General features: G+C 38.4%; 1 protein-coding gene across 1 annotated transcript in view; it reads right to left on the minus strand.

The window, feature by feature from the left end:
* Positions 1-11,349: 11,349 nt before the first annotated feature.
* The window catches only part of Rims2 (regulating synaptic membrane exocytosis 2), a 281,763-nt gene continuing 273,609 nt past the window's right edge, over positions 11,350-19,503 (minus strand). Inside the window, 5 exon segments of the mRNA XM_013012421.1 lie at positions 11,350-14,210; positions 14,942-15,081; positions 16,382-16,483; positions 16,798-16,910; positions 19,253-19,394. Coding sequence (XP_012867875.1) covers positions 13,992-14,210; positions 14,942-15,081; positions 16,382-16,483; positions 16,798-16,910; positions 19,253-19,394 — 716 coding nt within the window. The 3' untranslated portion in view covers positions 11,350-13,991.

A 19,503-nucleotide genomic window follows, 5' to 3' on the forward strand; every position in this document is an offset into this window, starting at 1 on the left:
TGAAGGGTAAACCAAAGGAGGAGGCTGCAATGCTTGGTAAGAAATGTACGCATTATCCTGCCCATGTAATTGTAACCCCTCTGTACAGTATGTTCACAAACAAAATAAAATTAAATAAAAAAAGAAAAGTGTAAACTCAAATGTATCTTCATCTACATTCATTGTGTTTCCTCCCTTGCCTGAAGTATAGCTCATTTTCCTACTTTCTACAATGACATCAACCTTCTATCCCTCTCTATACTTTATACCGTCAGTGACATTTTGCCCTTGCATTATTTATGACTCAGTGTTGTGGTTCCTGCAGGTGCCTCTTTGGTTCCGTCCTCGTCCCTTCCTTCCTAGACTATTATAACTCTTGAGTGATCTTGGAGGCTTTCTCTTCCTGTAAGGTCAACCCTTCCTCCTTTGTCATTAGCAAGTCACAAATGTGAGCAAGGTAAATACCTAGGTCACATTATTCCTTTGCTAAGCAAACTACAATGTGCCCCTATCACCTCTTGAATAAACTCTTCAGTCCTTCATCTGGCATCTCTCCCACATCTTTTTTCATCTCGCCTTCGTATGGCTCTTACTTAACACTGAACCTCTTATCTCTGTATAAATGATACATACGTTGTGATGGTTAATTTATATGCTAATTTGGATGGACTGTGGAATGCCCAGATACCTAATTAACTTTGCTGTGTAGATGGGGGAGGGTGGAAGCGATTAGCATTTGAACTGGTGGACAGAGTAGAGCAGGTGACTGTCCCCACGTGGGAGACACCACCCCACCTGTGGAGGGCTTGCAGAGAACCGACAGGAGGAAGTTTGAAGTTTCTGATTGTATGAGGGCATCCGCTCTCTGCTGCTCTCAGACAGCGCTGCATGCCATCTACCGTTCTCTGTGCTCAGGACTTTGGGACTGGGCTGGAATTTATACCACTTAGCTCCCATCATCAGATGAGCTGATTCGTTATGATAAACCCCACGCACTGGAAATAGAAGTTTCGGGTTTTTTGGAGAGTTCTATATAGCTGTATGTAGTGGTTTCTGTGGCCTGGGCTTCTTTGCTTCTGGAACTCCTAACATGGATGCCCTGCCTTCAGATTGCTTCTTTTCTCACAAATTCCCTTGGAAAGCCAGATGCCACTGTGTTTGTAGAGCCTTCTATCCTCACACCAAGCAGAAGTGCCTCCATTGTCCCCTGACTGCAAGGTGCTCTCTCAGGCCCCCTGCCTTCTCCCAGCCACAGGACTGTCTGACAACTCTCTTCTGCCCTGGCCAGCGAACTGTTCTACACAAAGCCACCAAAACCTGAACGTGTTTAGCTCCACCACAGAGCAAAGCACTAACCTTTGTTGTTTTTCTAGAAACAATTTAGTGAACAGACACCAGCACCTGGCCTCAATTCACAGAAAAAAAAAATTGTGCAACTAAGCAAAGAGAATTCTTGGGAGAATTTCTCATTTTGATAAAATGGAGGGCAATTTCAAGGCCAGGCAATAATGAGTGCTGTTTTTCTTTTTAGTTTTGCAAGTAATAAAAAATGGTCTACCCTTGGGTTAAGAAATTTCATTTTATCTGAATTAGAGATGTACGGCTAGTCATAATAACCACTTAAATATTAGAAACATCTGTAGTTTACCATCATTAGCTTTTCCCAATGTAGTACATTAAAGAAAAACTGCCAGGCCCCAAATGTACACTTAGGGCTGTTTAGTCACAGCCCAGCTAACAATGGAAGCCCTCAAGTCTCCCTGCTGTCATTTCTTTCAGGAAAAAACCCACATCATTATCAATGTAATGGCTCCTTTATGACCTCCTTGCTCTTGGATATCAGATCTCTCTAACCCCGGGAGTACACATGACAGAATTTTGTAAAGTAATAAGTTACCACACAGCTGGTGACTGTCTAAAAGTGGAAAACAAATGCAAACAAATCTTCACATGGATTTGCTCTGGCAGCAGTCCATATGGGTGGTTCTTAACATGAGTCCTCAGAGCCCAGCAGGAGCAGCAGCAGCACCTAAGCACTTGCTACAAATGCAGATTCTGAAGCCTGGGTGCCTGTGGCTCATGCCTGTAATCCTAGCTACTCAGGAGGCTGAGCTTTGGGGATCCTGGTTCAAAGCCAGCCCGGGCAGGAAAGTCCATGAGCTTCTTATCGCCAATAAACCACTCAGAAAACCAGAAATGGCTCTGTGGTTTGGTAGAGCGCTAGCCTTGAGCTGAAGAGCTGAGGGACAACGCTCAGGCCCAGAGTTCAAGACCAACAACTGACAAAAAAGAAAAAGAAAAGAAATGCAAATTCTGGGGCCCTTCTATCAACTCAGAAACTCTAGCAGTGGATCCCACTCTTTAACAAGGCCTTTTTTTTTCAGTCATAGGGCTGAACTTGAGGTGTGGGCACTGTCTCTGAGATCTTTCACTCAAGGCTAGCGCTCTACCACTTTGAGCCACAGTGCCACTTATAGTTTTGAGTGGTTAATTGAAAATAAGAATCTCACAGGGACTTTTCTGCCCAGGGCTGGCTTCAAACCACGATCTTCAGATCTCAGCCCCCTGAACAGCTAGGATTACAGGTGTGAGCCAACGGCACTGGGCTACCAAGTCCTTAATAAGCCTGACCTACATTCATGTTTGAGAACCTCTACAGTACACCATTGTCTAAGTCCCCAAATTAAGAGAATTAGAGTGAATGTCCATTATCCAGTAATCAGAAAGTGTCTCCGGGCTTCCAATTGCTTTCCCATTTTTAATCTGTGCTTCAGATTTGAGGCAAGTATTGGTGTAATGGCTCGACAAATGTTCTGACCTGTAGGATAGGTTCAAGTTTTAGTTGTATCTTTAGGTTAAATAAGTAGAGACACACTTAAGTAGGATAGCTTAAGTTAAAGGAACCATATGAAGTGGCTAGGAAAGTGTCTAGACAGCTAAGAGATGGAAGTCTAAAATAGGGCGTTATCTCATAGGGACAGCAGCTGAGGGCAGACCCAGGCTCATGACGGGCCTAAACATCTTCACATACTCTTATGAAAATACTAGAATTACAGTGCACTTGCAGTTTTAGGTGTTGGATACTTTTTGTTTTGTCTTGTCATCGGTTAGCCTCCTCTAATTTAATTGTGTTTCTGATCCTTCATGATTTGAAGTTTCACAACTAATTCAAAACTTTTCAATCATGGAAAGTAGGATAGGCCCAGCTTATTTTTTGGGTGCCACACTATTGTTTATTTGTATCAATAGTCAAATATTTGACAATTGATTCAGAACAGATACTAACCAATCAGAACGGAGAATTTACTGATTAGAAGGAGGTACTGATCGATTAGATAGGCACACACTATTCAAACCTGGATAGTCAGTCCAATGCATATTAGTTGAATATTCAACATCCTATCAACTGAGTTTAACATGGTTCATCGCACAGAGCAGACCCAACTAAATTTTTAATATAACATTCAATTTCTTAGATATATTTTGGAAAACTTGTCTAAATATTTACTGGGAGTAAAATTATGCCAGTAAATATATTTAAATATCTAAGCTCTAAATAAAATTTAATGTGTGTCTTTTTCTTTTAAATGAACTTTCAAACCCTTTGTATATTCCTCTTGCCCCATCCCTCCCTTACCAACATTCATTTAAACAATCTTCCAATTCATTTTCCTATCTCCAGAATCTCTCTAATAGGTGTCTGCAGAGCCTCTAATGTTTAATGGTCCCAGTTATTTATCTATTCTCTTACTTGAGGGATAAGAGGAGAAAAGTCTAAAGTCACATACAACAATGAATACACAAATACATGATAATGGTTGCTTTGAAGGTTCAAGGAGGAATGGAGTAAAAGTTTAATTTGGTAATATAAATCTTTGAAAACTAAGTTCAAAATTTTAAATATTAAAAATGTATATTCATAAAACACAAATGAATTGAGAGCATGGACATCTGTCTTTCTTGCTTAGGAAAAGTTTGTTGGCATATAGAGAGGTAAAATGCAAGCAGAGTTATCACACCGCTGAACTAAGATGTAAGAGGGAATAGTTTGAGCTATTGATGTAGTACTGTTCAGGGCAACCATTTTAGAAGTCAGCATGAGTATTCTGATTCCTTGGCGAAGAGCTGCATTGCACGTGGAAAGTCTGGACTCCAGAGATCAACTATTTTGAGGCTGTGAGCTGAAAGGACATAATAGACAATGTTGGAATTCCAACCAGCCAGAATGGAGACATCTCAGTGAGGACTGGGACATTGATTTGTGACTCCAGAAAGCCACACCTGAGGGGTGAGGACTGTGTTCTAAGATGAAGTTCAGCAAGAAATAGATTCACCCCAACAACAACAACAACAACATGAAAGACGCCTGACAGGACCAAAAGAACCTACCAGCTGTTTAATAATAACTTTAATGCAAAAAGCAGCACATATGGGCATAATATAGTTGAACCAATAAAAACCAAAGATGAAGAGAAAAATCTTTTCAAAAATTCAACTGTATATTGTAAAAAAGGCATATATTTTAAACAATATGTTTTAAACTTTAAGAAGTTTTATATATATATATATATATATATATATATATATACGTATGTATATTTGAAAAGTTAAACCATGTATTTTAAAGGTTTATATATATCAAATGACTTCTAATCCCAAATAATAGGTGCTGGAAGACATGAAGGGGGCAACTTTATAGTTAAGGCAATCACCAAATTCCTTATTCATTAAAAACTATACTTCAAAAAAATTTCAGAGGCTGGGAATGTGGCTTAGTGGTAGAGTGCTTGCCTAGCGTGCATGAGACACTACCTTTGATTCCTCAGTGCCAAACAGAAAAAGCCAGAAGTGGAACCATGGCTCAAGTGGTACAGTGCCAGCCTTAAGCTAAAGAAGCTCAGGGACAGTGCCCAGGCCCTGAGTGCAAGCCTCAGGACAAACAAACAAATAAATAAAAGGTATAGCTAGGTGCCTGTGGCCTGTGGCTCATGCCTGTTACTCTACCTACTCAGGAGGCTGAGGGCTAAAACTTGTGGTTTGAAGCCAGTCTGGATATGGCAAATCTGAAAGATTTATCCCCAATTAGCAAAAAGCTAGAAGTGGAGTTATGGATCAAGTTGTAAGGCACTAACCTTGAGCAAAAAAGCTGAGCAATAGTACTAGGGTCTGGCACACCCACACCTACACCCCCTGGCACACACAATCTTAGGGAAATAAAGATATTTTCACAATACACACTCACACACACATACCTCAGTATATTAAAGATATTTTCAGATTAATAAGCCTAGAGGACTTATTGGAATTTCTGTTCTTTAAGAATTGCTAAGAGAAAAATTTCAGGTTGCAATGAAATGGAAGCAGACAGGAAACTTGAATGTATGGGAAAGAAAAAAAGAACAAGAAAAAGTAAATACTTCTAGAAATACAACAGAATATTTATTCTCTTAATTGCTTTGAAATATAACTGACTTAAAGAAAAATAATACACTGCCATGTAGCATTTTATTATTCATGAAGACAAAGTAAATGACCATAATTGCTTATAATTATTGGATAGTCAGAGTAAATAGAATTTTCCAATGTAATATGTTTGTATTTAATATGCATCAAGAAATACTAATAAATGGTGAATGCATTTTATAATATATTTAGAAGTACAAATAAAAATTAATGCAGAGCAAAAAGAGGAAAGAAAAAATGATTAATTTAAAAATATACATTAATCCAAAAGGTAGAAAAGAAGAACATAAAAACAAAAGAAGATAGGAAAACTTGGAAGTGATATTAAGAAGGTAGATTTAACCTCAGCCATATTACTAAATATATTAAAAATAAGTGAGTTGAATATTAGAATTAAAAGGCAGAAACATTCAAATTCTCAAATATTTGCAGAATTCCAAATATTTGTAATTAGTGCACTTCTACATTGCTTATGAGCTTGATGAAATATTTTAGCTGAATGATAATTAAAATACAAGTCAACAGTTGTGGACTTGGCTAAAGTAGTGATTAAATACATTGTGTAACTTTAAGTTTTTCAGGAAAGAAAGATTTAAAATCAATGATCCAGTGTCCCACCTTAAGAAGTGACAAAAAGAACAAATCAAAGTAATTAGAAGACATAAACATGACAATATTGACCTGGAAAGGCAGAAAGTTGCCAATGAAAGTAAAAATTTTAGACTCTACAGTTTTTAAAAATATGATACAGTGTTATAAAGGTACCTATAGGAAGAGCAGAAGCCAGGAAGGCTGGAAAAATGCTAGTGTGACCCAGTTGAATGTTTCAGTTCTTTTGGGTTCAAAGAGTTGTCAAGGAAAGGACAGACCCTTCTGCTACTCAGACGTAATGGTGGGAAAAATGCTAAAGCATTTTCTAATTCTCTTGCTTTCTTGTCTGCAACTGGATAGAATACAGGGAGTCTTCAAATGGAAGTGGTAAAACTAACTAAAGCATGAGTTTATTTTAGGAAAAAGAGCCACAATCAGAAAATGCCCATGTTATGCCTATCATCTATCTATCTATCTATCTATCTATCTATCTATCTATCTATCTATCTATCTATCTATCATCTATCTAGGTTCTAATGAAAATTTAAAAAACAATCCAGGGAAGTGGTGTTGCTATAATCAGCAACCTCTTTCTCATCCTATCAAAAAGCACCCATGTTTTTGTTAGCTCTGAGATTGAACAGAAAGTACATTACATGTAGTATATCTACATTGCAAGTAAATCATCTGAAAAAGATCTTGATGGATTTCCTGTGGATGAGGTAGGGAAATGCATGGTGGTTGTGCTCAAGGGAAATTCCTTCACAGTCAATTGAACAACACAGTGTATTACCAGAGGACTCAGGTTTGCATCTGGATATGCCATTTCTCAGATGGAGGACCTTGGCTACATTGTTTAAACTATCTTAACTATGGCTTTCTTATCTGCAAAATAGATGGGAACACTTATTTCATAAGAGTGAACTTAAATCATGCATATAAACTAGTCATTTGGTAAGTGATTATGTGTTACAAGACTGCTATTGATATTAATTAACATTAGCAGGAGAGAGTTAACAAGGCTTTCATCTTGGTCTTATTGTGGTCAACATTTAATCAAAGACATGGAAAAGACACAGTAACTCCTTATCAGATCTACAGGAGACTCATAGCCGGCAGTGCCCGCAAGTGTCTTTGAAGAGACCTAGGGCTTTACATAATTCAGAGTGAATGCCAGGGTTAGAACAGTCATAATCATTTTGGCAGGTTGGAATATTGGACAAAGTCCATGGGAAAAAATTAAATAAGAATAAACTTTTATATCTGTTGTTTGTCTAAAACTGAAATTTCACAAGGACAGAATGAGGAAGCAACTCCCTGTAAGGATCTGAGAGACTGAGTCAACCACCAGCTCAGCCTGAAAGAGGTAGTAGAGACAAGGGGCAGCAGAGTCCTTCCTCTTCATAAACGAGTGGCCCCCCTCCCCTTTTTTGGGGGGGGTCATTGGGCTTGAACTCTGGGCCTGGGTGCTATCCTTGAGCTCTTCAGCTCAAGTCACGTGCTCTACCACTTGAGCCACAGCGCCACTTCCAGTTCTCTGGTGGTTAATTGGACATAAGGATCTCATGGACTTTCCTGCCAGGGCCGGCCTTTAACCACAATCCTCAGATCTCAGGCTCCTGAGTAGCTAGGATTACAGGCGTGAGCCACCTGTGCCTGGCTCTGCCAGTGCCTTTTTGGAGCCTATTGATTGATTCTGGAGAGCATAAGTGAGGTGAAGAAGTTTCTAGTATGTGACAAGTGGCTGAAGGCATTGATTAGAAGTGCCTGGAAAAGAAAAAGAACAAATCATAGTACCTATCATAATAATTATAGTTATCATCAGCACCACAATAGCTAAATCTTAGTGAGTGCTTCTGTTTCTTGTCCCTGTCACTTCATTTAACCCTCTCAACACCTTGAACATCAGGTACTATTCTCATCGCTGCTTTGCCACTGCACAGGAGAAAACAGGGCATGTGGTCTATTTGTTATATAGGTAGCAAATGAGGAGTATATGTTCAAATTCAGACACTTTTATCAAAGCAAATACTTTTAGCTAACATGCTATAATGCTTTTAAGGGGGATAAGAAAATGGCTAATTTAAAATATTAGATGGACCATTCTGTGGAAGAGGAATTAGGCCTTTGCTGTGTATTTCTAGAAAGTAGTGGTAGTGGTACTCCCAGGAAGTATAAAATACTGGAAAGGAGTTTTAGGATATGAAGAAGAGTTTGAAGAGGAATGGGCTGGGATGCGTTCTACTGGAATTCTCTGTATACTTGTCAAGCAGAGGTTGCATGCTCCCAACCCTTAAAGTTCTCTTAATGAGGCATGGTTGCCCTAGGTAATCTGAATTTTACCTTCAAGATTTGACTCATCCTTGGGCTAATGTGTTAATTAGGATTAATCAGCAGTGGGATCCTTCACTAATTATGGCTGGGATGTGTGCGCTTTCTTGGAAGGGCAAGAGTGCAGTTGTCCCTCGGCCATAAAGGAGCAGGAACATGAAACCCATAGGACACTGGGACTTTGAAATTCTTTTTTTTTTTTTTGGGTCCGGCCGTGGGGCCTGAACTCTGGGCCTGGGCGCTGTCCCTCAGCTCTTCAGCTCAAGGCTAGCATTCTACCACTTGAGCCACAGCGCCACTTCCGGCTTTTTTCTTTTTGCTTATGTGGTGCTGAGGAATCGAACCCAGGGCCTCAAGCATGCAAGGCAAGCGCTCTACCACTGAGCCACCTTCCCAGCCCTGGGACTTTGAAATTCTTGAATCCTTTTGGCTTTGTGAACTTTTTTTCTCTCATGGCAAACCAATTTTTTATCACAGGGCAGAAAGCATAACCATTGGCAGTTCTTGACATTTAAAAAAATTTTTTTCCATCTCATAATTTCTGTCCCTGGCAATAGACTGCCTCTTTGTTATCAAGGCAAAGCAAAATACAACTACAGAAACAAAAACACTCCTCAGTTCTTCACAGGCAAAGGTACAAGAATCCACATCTCCTCTGACATGAGAACTGAGTCCCTTAGAAAAACAGCAGGGCTCAAGGAAATAGTATGTAGTGGACAGAAGAGAAAGCATACCTGCTCAAGGCACTGAGGACATTATAGGCTAAAGTCTTCTGAACATAAATTTCAAGACTTAAGGCTATTCTGTGTTGACCATAGTCATCTTTTCTGAAAATACTTGAAAGTACCGTTAGAGCTGTACATTTCACATCTGTAATCTCTTCAGCAAGAGTTAGGTGCTACATCAGGCAGAGAACTACAGGCTGTGGCTCTTAAGCTCAAAGACCTAACAATTTAGAGGATTAAGGGCTTAGCATTCTGAGAACTGTTTTAAATATAATTACATAGAGGTTTAATCCTCATCAAGGAGCTCACTCACAAATAGATCTCAGAGTGAGTTTAAATCAAAACTACCTCCTCAACAGAACTCTTTAGCGGCTCAGAAATAGCTCAGGCTAGAGAAATGTATGCTCACTTGTGTTAATTTTTTTCACTTTTGTTCACAGCTGTTTTAGACACTGTAAGGTAATCAAAATGGTAGAATCACATTTCTTCAAATTTGTCACTTGCTGTTTGGTCTGTGTGGAATATATTTCACCTCACCCCTGCCTTCCACTGCCTTTATCTGCTATTTGATTCCTGCTTACTATTTGAAACGTCCGTCTTTCCTGTCTAGACTGGGTTAAAACCCTTCGCTCCAGGGTTCTGTCACATCCTGGGTGCTGCACATTAGGAAGGTTCGATATTTGTAATCTCATTCAATGTTGTCCTCTGGTAAAATTAAAGACCTACGAGGGTAGGCTGTTTGTTTTGTTCTCTACTATGCCTGGAATACTGCCTCAAAAAGAAGCAGGAATTAAATAAAAATTGACAGATACTTATTGAACATGTGAACATGTATATAAAAAGCATTGTTCCTCACACTGAAGATACAAAAGAGGAGAGTAGATATGGTCCCTGTCCTGAAGGACCTTGTATGTTGAAATGCTGACAAAGTAACTCACTCAGACTCCTAATTTCCAGATGAGAGAAAGAGCACCAAAGAGATTAAGTGACCTGACTCATGCCACAAGGATAATTTGAGTGGCACATATGATCATATCCATTTACAAAAATGTCACCTCTCAATACACATTTCCAGTAACCAAATGTGAACTGTTTTATCCATGATGAACAATGGCAAGACATGGAATCCTTATGAGGTACAGAGGAAAGAAGCGTATGGAGCACATGGTTTTATGTGCACAGAGCTTTACAGGTTGTCATCACAGGCAGGCAGCTTTGGAGACGGTTATGTCTTACCCATTCTGTCCTAGCCCATGCAAGAATGATTATGGAGTTCCTTGTTGTTGCAGTTGGACCTTAGAGTCCTGCCATCAGTGCGGGGTCCATGTTGCTAGAATTTAGTTGGGATCTGTGCTGAGCTGGAAGTTGCAAAGGGACTAACATGAATCATTTTTGATAATTTTAGGACTTTTCAAGAGGTAGTATATAAAGAACGGTATCAAGGGAATGTTTATAGGAGTGTTTGAACAGCAGGGAAATAGATCAATATAACAGCTCAATGAATAATGAAAAATATTACAGGATAGATGGAGTACTTGGGTAGAATCCAGTTATTTGAAATAAAGGAAATAGTTGTTTCCAAGAATAGAGAACTAGATAACTAATTAAATGCAAATCTAAACTAGTTATTCATTTCAGAGCCTGGGGAGGATACCATGGGAACTCTGCTGGAGTTCTCTTTCTCCCTGTTGAAGGAACAGACCTAGAAGGACAGACAGACTGTCATCTACCCACATCATGCAGTAGAAGCCAGTCTCTGGACAAGTTATGTCAAATTACCACTTATGTCTCCCCAATCAAAAATATATCCCCACCCCTCACAAAGCTCACATGACTCTAGCAGAAACACGTGACAACCTGTTCTACCATCTTCACACAGGACGCAGCAGAGCCGTTCAGCTTTCCTTGTGACTCTGTCAGTAAACCAGCAAGATTCATGTGCATTGCTCATAAAATCTGCAAACTGTTGAGTCAATTAATCAGAAAGCATGCAAATATAAGAACAACATTAAAAAATAAATAAGTTGTAAGGTGAGCGGAGATCTTTCAACACCGTGCGCACGCACGCGTGTATGTGTGTGTGTGTCTTCTGTTGAGGGCGATTTGCAAAGCCCAGCAACTCACTAATGTCACAAAGAGGTATGGAAGGTATGGAAGGTGATATCCTGGTCTTGAAGGATGGGCATCTCAGGGGAGTACTGCAGCAGGCTTAGAGAACTATGAGAAGAGAAACCTGAGAAAGCACTACATACAACATCTGTAAAGAAAATGTTTTATTTAAAGTGTTAAATACCATCACCAGAATGAATTTGATTTACATTAGTTGGTGTTTGTTACAGGACTAATCTGCCCTTTTTTTGTGTTTTTTCCCCCAACTGGAATTCCCTTTACTTGAAAATGTATTATGTACAGGGCAGCAATGGTCACTAGCATAGTGCTATTTACATGACTAAACCACAAGTCGAGGTGCAGACATGTGAAAATTAAAAAAAAAAAAACAACACCAACTTTAAATAAATACTGCATAATGACAAGTATGTACAAATATTCCATACAGTCATATCCTTCTTATTAAAATTAGAAATAATTTGTATAGGAATATGCATAAAAGATTATGTGACTGCCTGTTAGTATCAGGAAAATGGTAAACGTTTATTCTAAGGGGTAGTATAGACACTACAGGTCTATTAAATCAATTGTTGCTGGTACACAGGTGTCTAAATTATTTCAATAAAGTTTTATTCATTCTTTTCAAAACTCTACCTGGGTCCATCGTAGATCTCAGACTGTCAAGACACAGTCCTAATGTATTTCATATTGCACCACATAAAGAGAAGGCATTTTTAGTGATACTCATTTTAACTTTTGCACCATATCAAGCATGATAGTTTTCAATGATTAGCACTGAATTAGAAAAAATAAAGAAAAAACAAAGAAAATAATATTTGTGCATGGACTTCATTTAAACAGATGTGATGTGTGTGAACTTCAAAAAGTATTGCAAGAAAGTCAAACCAATCTATTAAGAATGTGTTGTCAAAGAGGACATAAGAACCAGAAGGGAAGGGCGGTTCACTCCATTGACCAGTGACATTTCCTCTAAATTGGGAACTTGAGAGAAGTTTGACCTTGCAGCACCACCCAATGGTAATAACTGTCAGTCAGTAGAGCCAAAGGCAGGGGTTTGGACTCCAGGGCATTTGCATGTAGACGTCTGATGACAGCATCAGAGAACTAGTTAGTAGGCATATTGACTTTCTTTGAGTCACTTAAAAATTGGAGCTTTAAAACTGTTGCAAATTTATGTTTATGATATTTCCTTAGAAATATAACTTGTGAAAATTTTTATTTTTACTACAGAAAAATGAATTAATAAACAGCCTTGGGTGTTTGGGCTCCAAATTTTTAGCAGTGTGTCTATTCACACAAATGGAAACTGGCTAACGAAATCATTTAAAGAATTAGAAAACAAACCAAAAACCCCTAAGAATACCTACAAATAATACTTGAACCCCTGTATGAATAATGCTGGTGCTGAAAACACATTTATCAGACATTACAATGGCCACATGATTGTAGGATTTTCCTGTAAACTGAATTTTGAAGGTGAAAAAAAAATTACCATGCACTGTACAATAAGTTGCAAAAGTTCAAATATCTTCTTTGTCAAATACATGCTGACTTACTTAAGTGTACTCCCAAGTCATGTTGCAAAGTCCTTTCAACATGCTTGAAATAAAGAAAGCTCTTAAATATTTTAATTCCCTTGAGAAATTCATAAATTTAGATGCACCTACAGCCCTGAATCAAATATGGGGTAGAAGATTAAATCAGATAAAAAAACTCGTCATTTTTAATATAAGGTTCACTCTCATTGGCAGGAAGAAAATAAACAAAAGAGGGAGAAGAGGAAAAGTGAGATAGAGAAGAGGAAGAACGATGTGAAAAATCTGCACATATTGAAGGTCATAAGATTTGTGTTTTCACATGGAAAGAAAGTGAATACATTATCCTGTTGTTGTCACATAAAGAGAATTTGAAGTATCTGCTAGAAAGTATTTTCATCTGTAATGTCTGCCAAAACACAGACTGTGGTTAAAGAATAAACATGGTGTGTCTTTGTATCACCCTGTTGCATTCTCTCCCCCATTTAAAACCATGCACTAGTGAAATTTACTTTTAAAAATAATATAAATTGTTGAAAATGGCTGATTTTTATTTATTTTTTTTTGCAAGTTGCAGCCCCAAGAAAATAATTTAAAGTATTCAGCTAATCTGAGTCCATGCAAAAGTTTCTTTAATTTCATTCAGTACAGTGTAGCCACAGAATTGTGATTTTCAGAGTCCGACACATCTTGGCATCAGTAAATGACATGCCAGCTGGAGCTTCCCAGCTGGCCTTTCTCCCTCCGGATCCTGGTCTAGGGGCGGATGCTTTGTTCCTGACCTTGCTTTTCACCTGATGATTCTTAGGACTTCATTCCTTGGCCTGTAACATGGCTTAATGGCTGTAGAGCTCCATTTCTGTGGCATAACAGGGCTTTGGGTTAGATAAATGAAGAAAAACGATAAAAATATAAAGGTGCCATTGAAAAGGGCTTTTGTTGCATGAAACTGACGGGATTCTTTGAGAATAATCCATGGCTTCAGATTGGACCAAAACTCGAGTGTCAATGAACTCCAAACCTGATAGTTCTTCATAGCTCTGCTCTTTCACCTGAGGGCCTTCGTTAGGGCACAATGTGTGCAACTTCCTCTGAGAACACAGGATCGCTTTGTATCCCTAGAAATGGGCTCAGAAGACACAACATTAAGCATGCAGTGTTACCAGGGTTTGCGACCTGTGGATATATATGTATTTTTTTTGTAACGCTGGTTGCTGTGACAACAGTTTTACAGCTGCTATGAACGAGAGTAAGAAGGTCCAGTGGAACTTTCCAGAGACGATTGGGAAGCTCTTCTTGTCAGAGGGGCCAAGGTTGGATCTACTAGGGAGGAGGGGGGGAATAGTTTGAACCATCCAATCACCATATTGGATAGTTCCAGTTCATCTAAAAGTATCTGGGCCACTCCCATAAAGGATTTGTGATCCATTCGGCCATAATCTCCCCAGACAATAATCTGTTGGCAAAAATGAAAAGAATAGTATAAGCATATACCTGACAAAAAACTTGAAAAATGCATTTAAATAGTGAAGTTCATTTGACATCAAAGAATAATTAAATAGATGTATTTGATGAATGGGACAATTGTTTCTACCAGAATCCAAAGATACACTGCAAAATCTACTAAAGCTTTGGCGATGAGCAGTCCACAGAGATTGGAGTTGATGTATAATGGGATCTCTCTCTCTCTTTCTCCCTCCCACCTCCCCTGCCCTGAGTGCCTGCGTGTGCGCGTGCACACGCACACACACACACACACACACACACACACACACAGTTTATGGCACTGGCCACCACTTTCAGGTTTTCAAAGACTTTCAGCTGTGAAGAACATAACAGAATGTGACAAGAAACTGGGCACAGGTGGCTTGTGCTTATACTTCAGCTACTCATGAGGTTGTAATCTGAGAATCACTATTCAAAGCCAGCATGGGGCAGGAAAGTCCATGAGACTCTTAGCTCCAACTGACCACCAAAAATCCAGAAGTAGAGGTATGGCTCAAATGGAGGAGTGCCAGCTTTTCTTGAGCAGAAAAGCTAATCAAGAGTGTGAGGTCCTGAGTTCAAGCCCCAATAATGGTGAAAAAACAAGGAAAAAAAGGAGTGTCTCAAGTAAAGATACTGAATACAAGGTTTGGCTTCATAAAAATAGTTTCTTATGTAAGGAATCAGCAAATAAGTAAATACCTGTAAAACCTTTCCTTGGGGACTCTCTTCAAAAGATAACAGCTGCTGGTAAAGGGGTTCCAGCGTTTTCCGTGCCACTTTCGTTTTCTTTTTGGCTATGCAGACTCCATTATCTAGTAGATACACCTTGACATACGGTGCTAGGGAAAAAAGGGGTAGGGGTGAATGAAATCACATCTGTTCAGTGTCCAGCTTATGGGGGACATCTGCAATAGCCTCATTTTTATCTGAAAGAGCTAACGCCAATCAAAAGTCCCTGGTCTTGTACCGGATGTTTAATTCAAATTATGAACAATCGTCAGCCACTCAGAGAGTTGCAGGGGATGCAATTTTTGTTTGTTTACTGCTGTTTGTATCTATTTGAACATTGGATAAGTAAGGTAAAACATTTCCAGTCTCTAACCATCCCGCCCTCTAGAGAGGTCTCTTAATCTTTAATTTACCAAAAGCTCAATTTAATTACATTGTTTTTGCTCCTCCAATCCAAAAGATTACTTATCATTCAAAGGTGTTTCTTTACTGATGGTGGTGTGGGTGTCATGCAGGAATGAGGCTTGAGGATAGAATGTTCAAATTGGCTAGGAAGAGGTTGCTAAATATAAATTCAATGGCTTAAAATTTATTTGGCAAACACTTCATGAAATTCATGCCCACTAATGTAAAAGTCATGATACTCTTTATAACAAAACAATTTTATTTTTATGAACATAAAAGGTAATGGCAATGTCGTACAATAAGCAATGCATCCTAGTTTTAAATTCCTGCAAGGATTGAAAAGTTGAGATGTCAGTAGTGACAATGCTAAGGCTAGAAATGAAGTTTCAGAATTCTCAGTAATTGTTTCAAACATGTAAAATCACTGCGTCATTTTCCACAACTTCAATTATCTTACATTCTAGTAACATTTCAGTATGAAATATATGGCATAAAGTTAAATCATGACTCTTTTTCCTTACATACTACAGGAGGTAAAACTCTTACAATTAGAACATTTAGCATATATTGGCTTATGCTACCATGGAACCTATATCCATCTTTATTCTAATTTTAGAGTTTTAAGGATGCCTTAGGTGAAACTTGAAGATCTAGATAAAACTGAAGAGCAGCATAAAACACTAGTTATTAAGGAAAGAGAACTTCTTATGCATATGTTGTGACAAAAATGAATCATCTAAGTGTGATAGTTTTTATTTTAGGGATTTTTAATATATATGGAATTATTTAAGAGCTTATATTATTCTTCTCCAGTAAGAGAACACTTTTACTGAATTCAAGATAAACCTCAAACTACGAGAGCCTGAAACAAGTCAGATAACTGACTTATCTGTTAGCATCTTTAACTAAAATCTAAGTTTTTCAGCAATAAAAACAACACGGCTTCTAAATGAAAACACCATAGTTTAACAGACAATAATAGGAATATCTCTTCTGTTTCTTTACCTGGCAGTGTCTTGGAACCTGGTTTTACAACAAGGCCACGGGCCCGAATGATTTCCACCTCCAGCTGCCCCTTTTTGTCCATCATTCCTACTTGAATGTCACCTAATGGTGTAAGAAGAAGAAAAAAATGTGCTTTACCACACAAATGCATTAAGAGAAGTGCTTTCACCAAAGAACTTGGTTTAACAACAGTTCATCATTTCCCATATGTCTCCTTAAATTCAAAAAAAATGTTACCAGTTTTATCAATGTCTTCCTTTAAAGATCATCAGAAATTAAAATGAAAAAAAATTACTGTTAAAAAAATCTCACTCTGTTTCTGCTAGTAATAGTGGTAGAGAGTCTATGAAATTAAAGGAATACAATTTTCAATATACTAAAGAAAAGCAATACAATTCCATGACAGAAAGCCTTACCCATTGCAGGAGTGGCCAGAGTCTGACGTCCCACCAGCTGAGCAGGGCCCAGCCCATCGAGGAAATCGCTGAACTGGCTGTCAGAGGCCAGGCGGACACCAGGGAAAATCAAACTGAAAGCAAAATAACACATGGATGGAATCCTCAGTCCCATGTCTCTCTCTAGTCTACTTTATGTGGAAGCATGGCTGGTACCATTATTTTGTCACTGATATTTATTGGACCCCAACATCCCAGTCCACTTCCCATACCTCTTGCTCCATATTCTCTATGTCAATGTATGTCACATGAAGCAATTGTTACATGGTTGCAGACTTCTATTTCTGTGTCTTCCTCTTTCTTGAGCTGGAGGATAGAGGCTGTGATTTATCAGCCATGCCCAGTACCTATTAAGCACCTATTCCATGGCAGGTTCTATGGTATTTAATCTAGTGGCCTAACTAGAAGACAGGTTCTATGATTTATCCTCTTTTATAGATGGAGAAACCCTTCTGGATTATTCTCATCAGCATTTAAACATGCTACTATGTCTTCCATCTTACATAAATAATCCCTTCTACTGACTCCACTTCTCTTCCAAGTTAGCACCCCATTTCTTTCCTTGAAATTCCTTGAAAAACATGCCCCTAAATTATGTCTGCATTTATTCCCTTTTCATTCTCTCTTGAAACCAAAATTTCTCTTAGCTAAATTTACCTAATGGCTACAGAAGTAAATGCACTGATTACCACATTACTCAGTTTCATCTAACTCAACAGATTAGAAGAACCTGACTCGATGGATCTCTTCCTCTTCCTTGAGACGCTTTCTCCACTTCACTTCCTGCAGCCTCTAGGCTCCTTGCATTTCTCCTTCATACTGGTACTGCCTAACTTGATGTCTCCAGCTTGGTCCTCTTCTTTAGGCAACAGACTTAATGATGTATAATGAGCATCTCTAGCCAAACCTGGCAGCCTTCCTCCACCTCTCAAACAAAACTAGTCCCCTCATAGGATCTCTGATATGAAAAACAGGTTTGTTTGTTTGTTTGTTATCTGAACAACATAGCAGTTAACTGCTGTACCTCTAGGTACTTAGAACCTTTGCCTGGGAGACTGTAATTACTTAATAAATACTTCTTAAGCGTCAATTAAATTGAAGCTTAAAAAAAGTAAGTAATTTTTGGAAAATCCTATAGTATCAAGACAAAGAAACAATAATAACAATAAAAGAATCTAGGTCTCTGGGATTCCAGTGTCCACGATCTTAACCATGGATACTGACTTCCTTACATGACCTAAATCCCAACTCACAGTATGGTGTCTGGATCAGTAGAAGATAGTATTTGTTAAAGTAATTTATTAGTATTTATCCTATTTATCTATTAGGAGTATAGCTATCTGGGGTGGAGGTCACAGTTTAAATGTTTTTATACCTCATGTAATATTTCATAATGTTGGCTACACTTCTGTCTAACCATTCAATGTTTCCATAGTGATGGAAGGTTAGTAAACCACACATCTATTGATTCCCTTTACACGTCCATTTACAGACCTATAGTCATCATTAACATTAATTTATTTGTGATGGGGTCACACAATCCTTTATTTCCTTTTGTACTTGTACTGGGGCTTGAACTTAGAACCTTGCACTTTCACTCAGCTTTTTGGCTCATGCAGATGCTCTTAACACTTGAGTCATACCTCCACTTTCAGCTTTTTAAAGATTAATTGGAGATAAACTCTTGGGTTTATCTGCTTGGTCTGGCTTTGAACAGCAATCTTCATATTTTAGCATTCCTGAATAGCTAGTATTACAGGCATGAACCACCTGCTTGGCTATACAATGTTTGTAAAAACTTAGAAAAAAATCTCAAAGATAGTTCATTCAAAGGAAAGGTTCATATAATTACATAGGGCCCCTATTTTGGGGGGAATTTCTTTTTGGATGTTATACTTCATGTAATTAAAATGCATTATATTTCACTTATTTTTATTTATTCATTTATTTTTATTTCATTTATTAGTTAACTTTATTAGTCAAAATAAATGATATGAAATATTGTTAGTACATAAAATTATTTTTTCATAATAACTTAAACACATTAAAGATGTTTAAAATTAGCATAGTCTATGTGGTATGGTACTAGCACGCATTATTTTGGTGCTTTTATATATTATTTCAAGCTAGGGCAAGATATTTTATTTACATGTAATGTGAGAGTCACATTTTAACACCTTATCAGCAAAGGCAAAACACTTTATCCCCAAACCTATATCCTTTGATGGAAAAAGCCAGAAATAGCATACCACTCAGTGGCAGATGAGTAAAATTCTCTTCCCAGGAAGTCAGCCAGTGACGATGAAAATGGTTGCAGAGGGTGTGAGCTAGATTTTGTGAGAACAGAGGATGAACCAGACAAGAAGGCTACAAGCAAGGTGTGGAAGAGACACGCCTCTTAACCAGCCTTACTTACTTTCCTTCTGAGCTATAGCTGTTCATGCTGCCATCTGTAGACTCTCGGCTGGCCTGTCGAGTCATCCAGTTCCTCATCTCCACTGCCAGACCTGTTTCTGTACTTCTCTGCACAGTGCTCCGTAGTTTTTTACCCCCTGCTTCTGCAGAAATAAAAATCCAAACGACATCACAGCTTTGTTATTGCTATTGGGTAACAAAAATTATCAGCCTCAGGAAGTCCTCAGATGGAAAGAACTGCATGGAGGCAAA

The sequence above is a fragment of the Dipodomys ordii genome, unplaced genomic scaffold (genome assembly GCF_000151885.1).
Source record: "Dipodomys ordii isolate 6190 unplaced genomic scaffold, Dord_2.0 Scaffold17, whole genome shotgun sequence".
NCBI classification, from domain to species: domain Eukaryota; kingdom Metazoa; phylum Chordata; class Mammalia; order Rodentia; family Heteromyidae; genus Dipodomys; species Dipodomys ordii.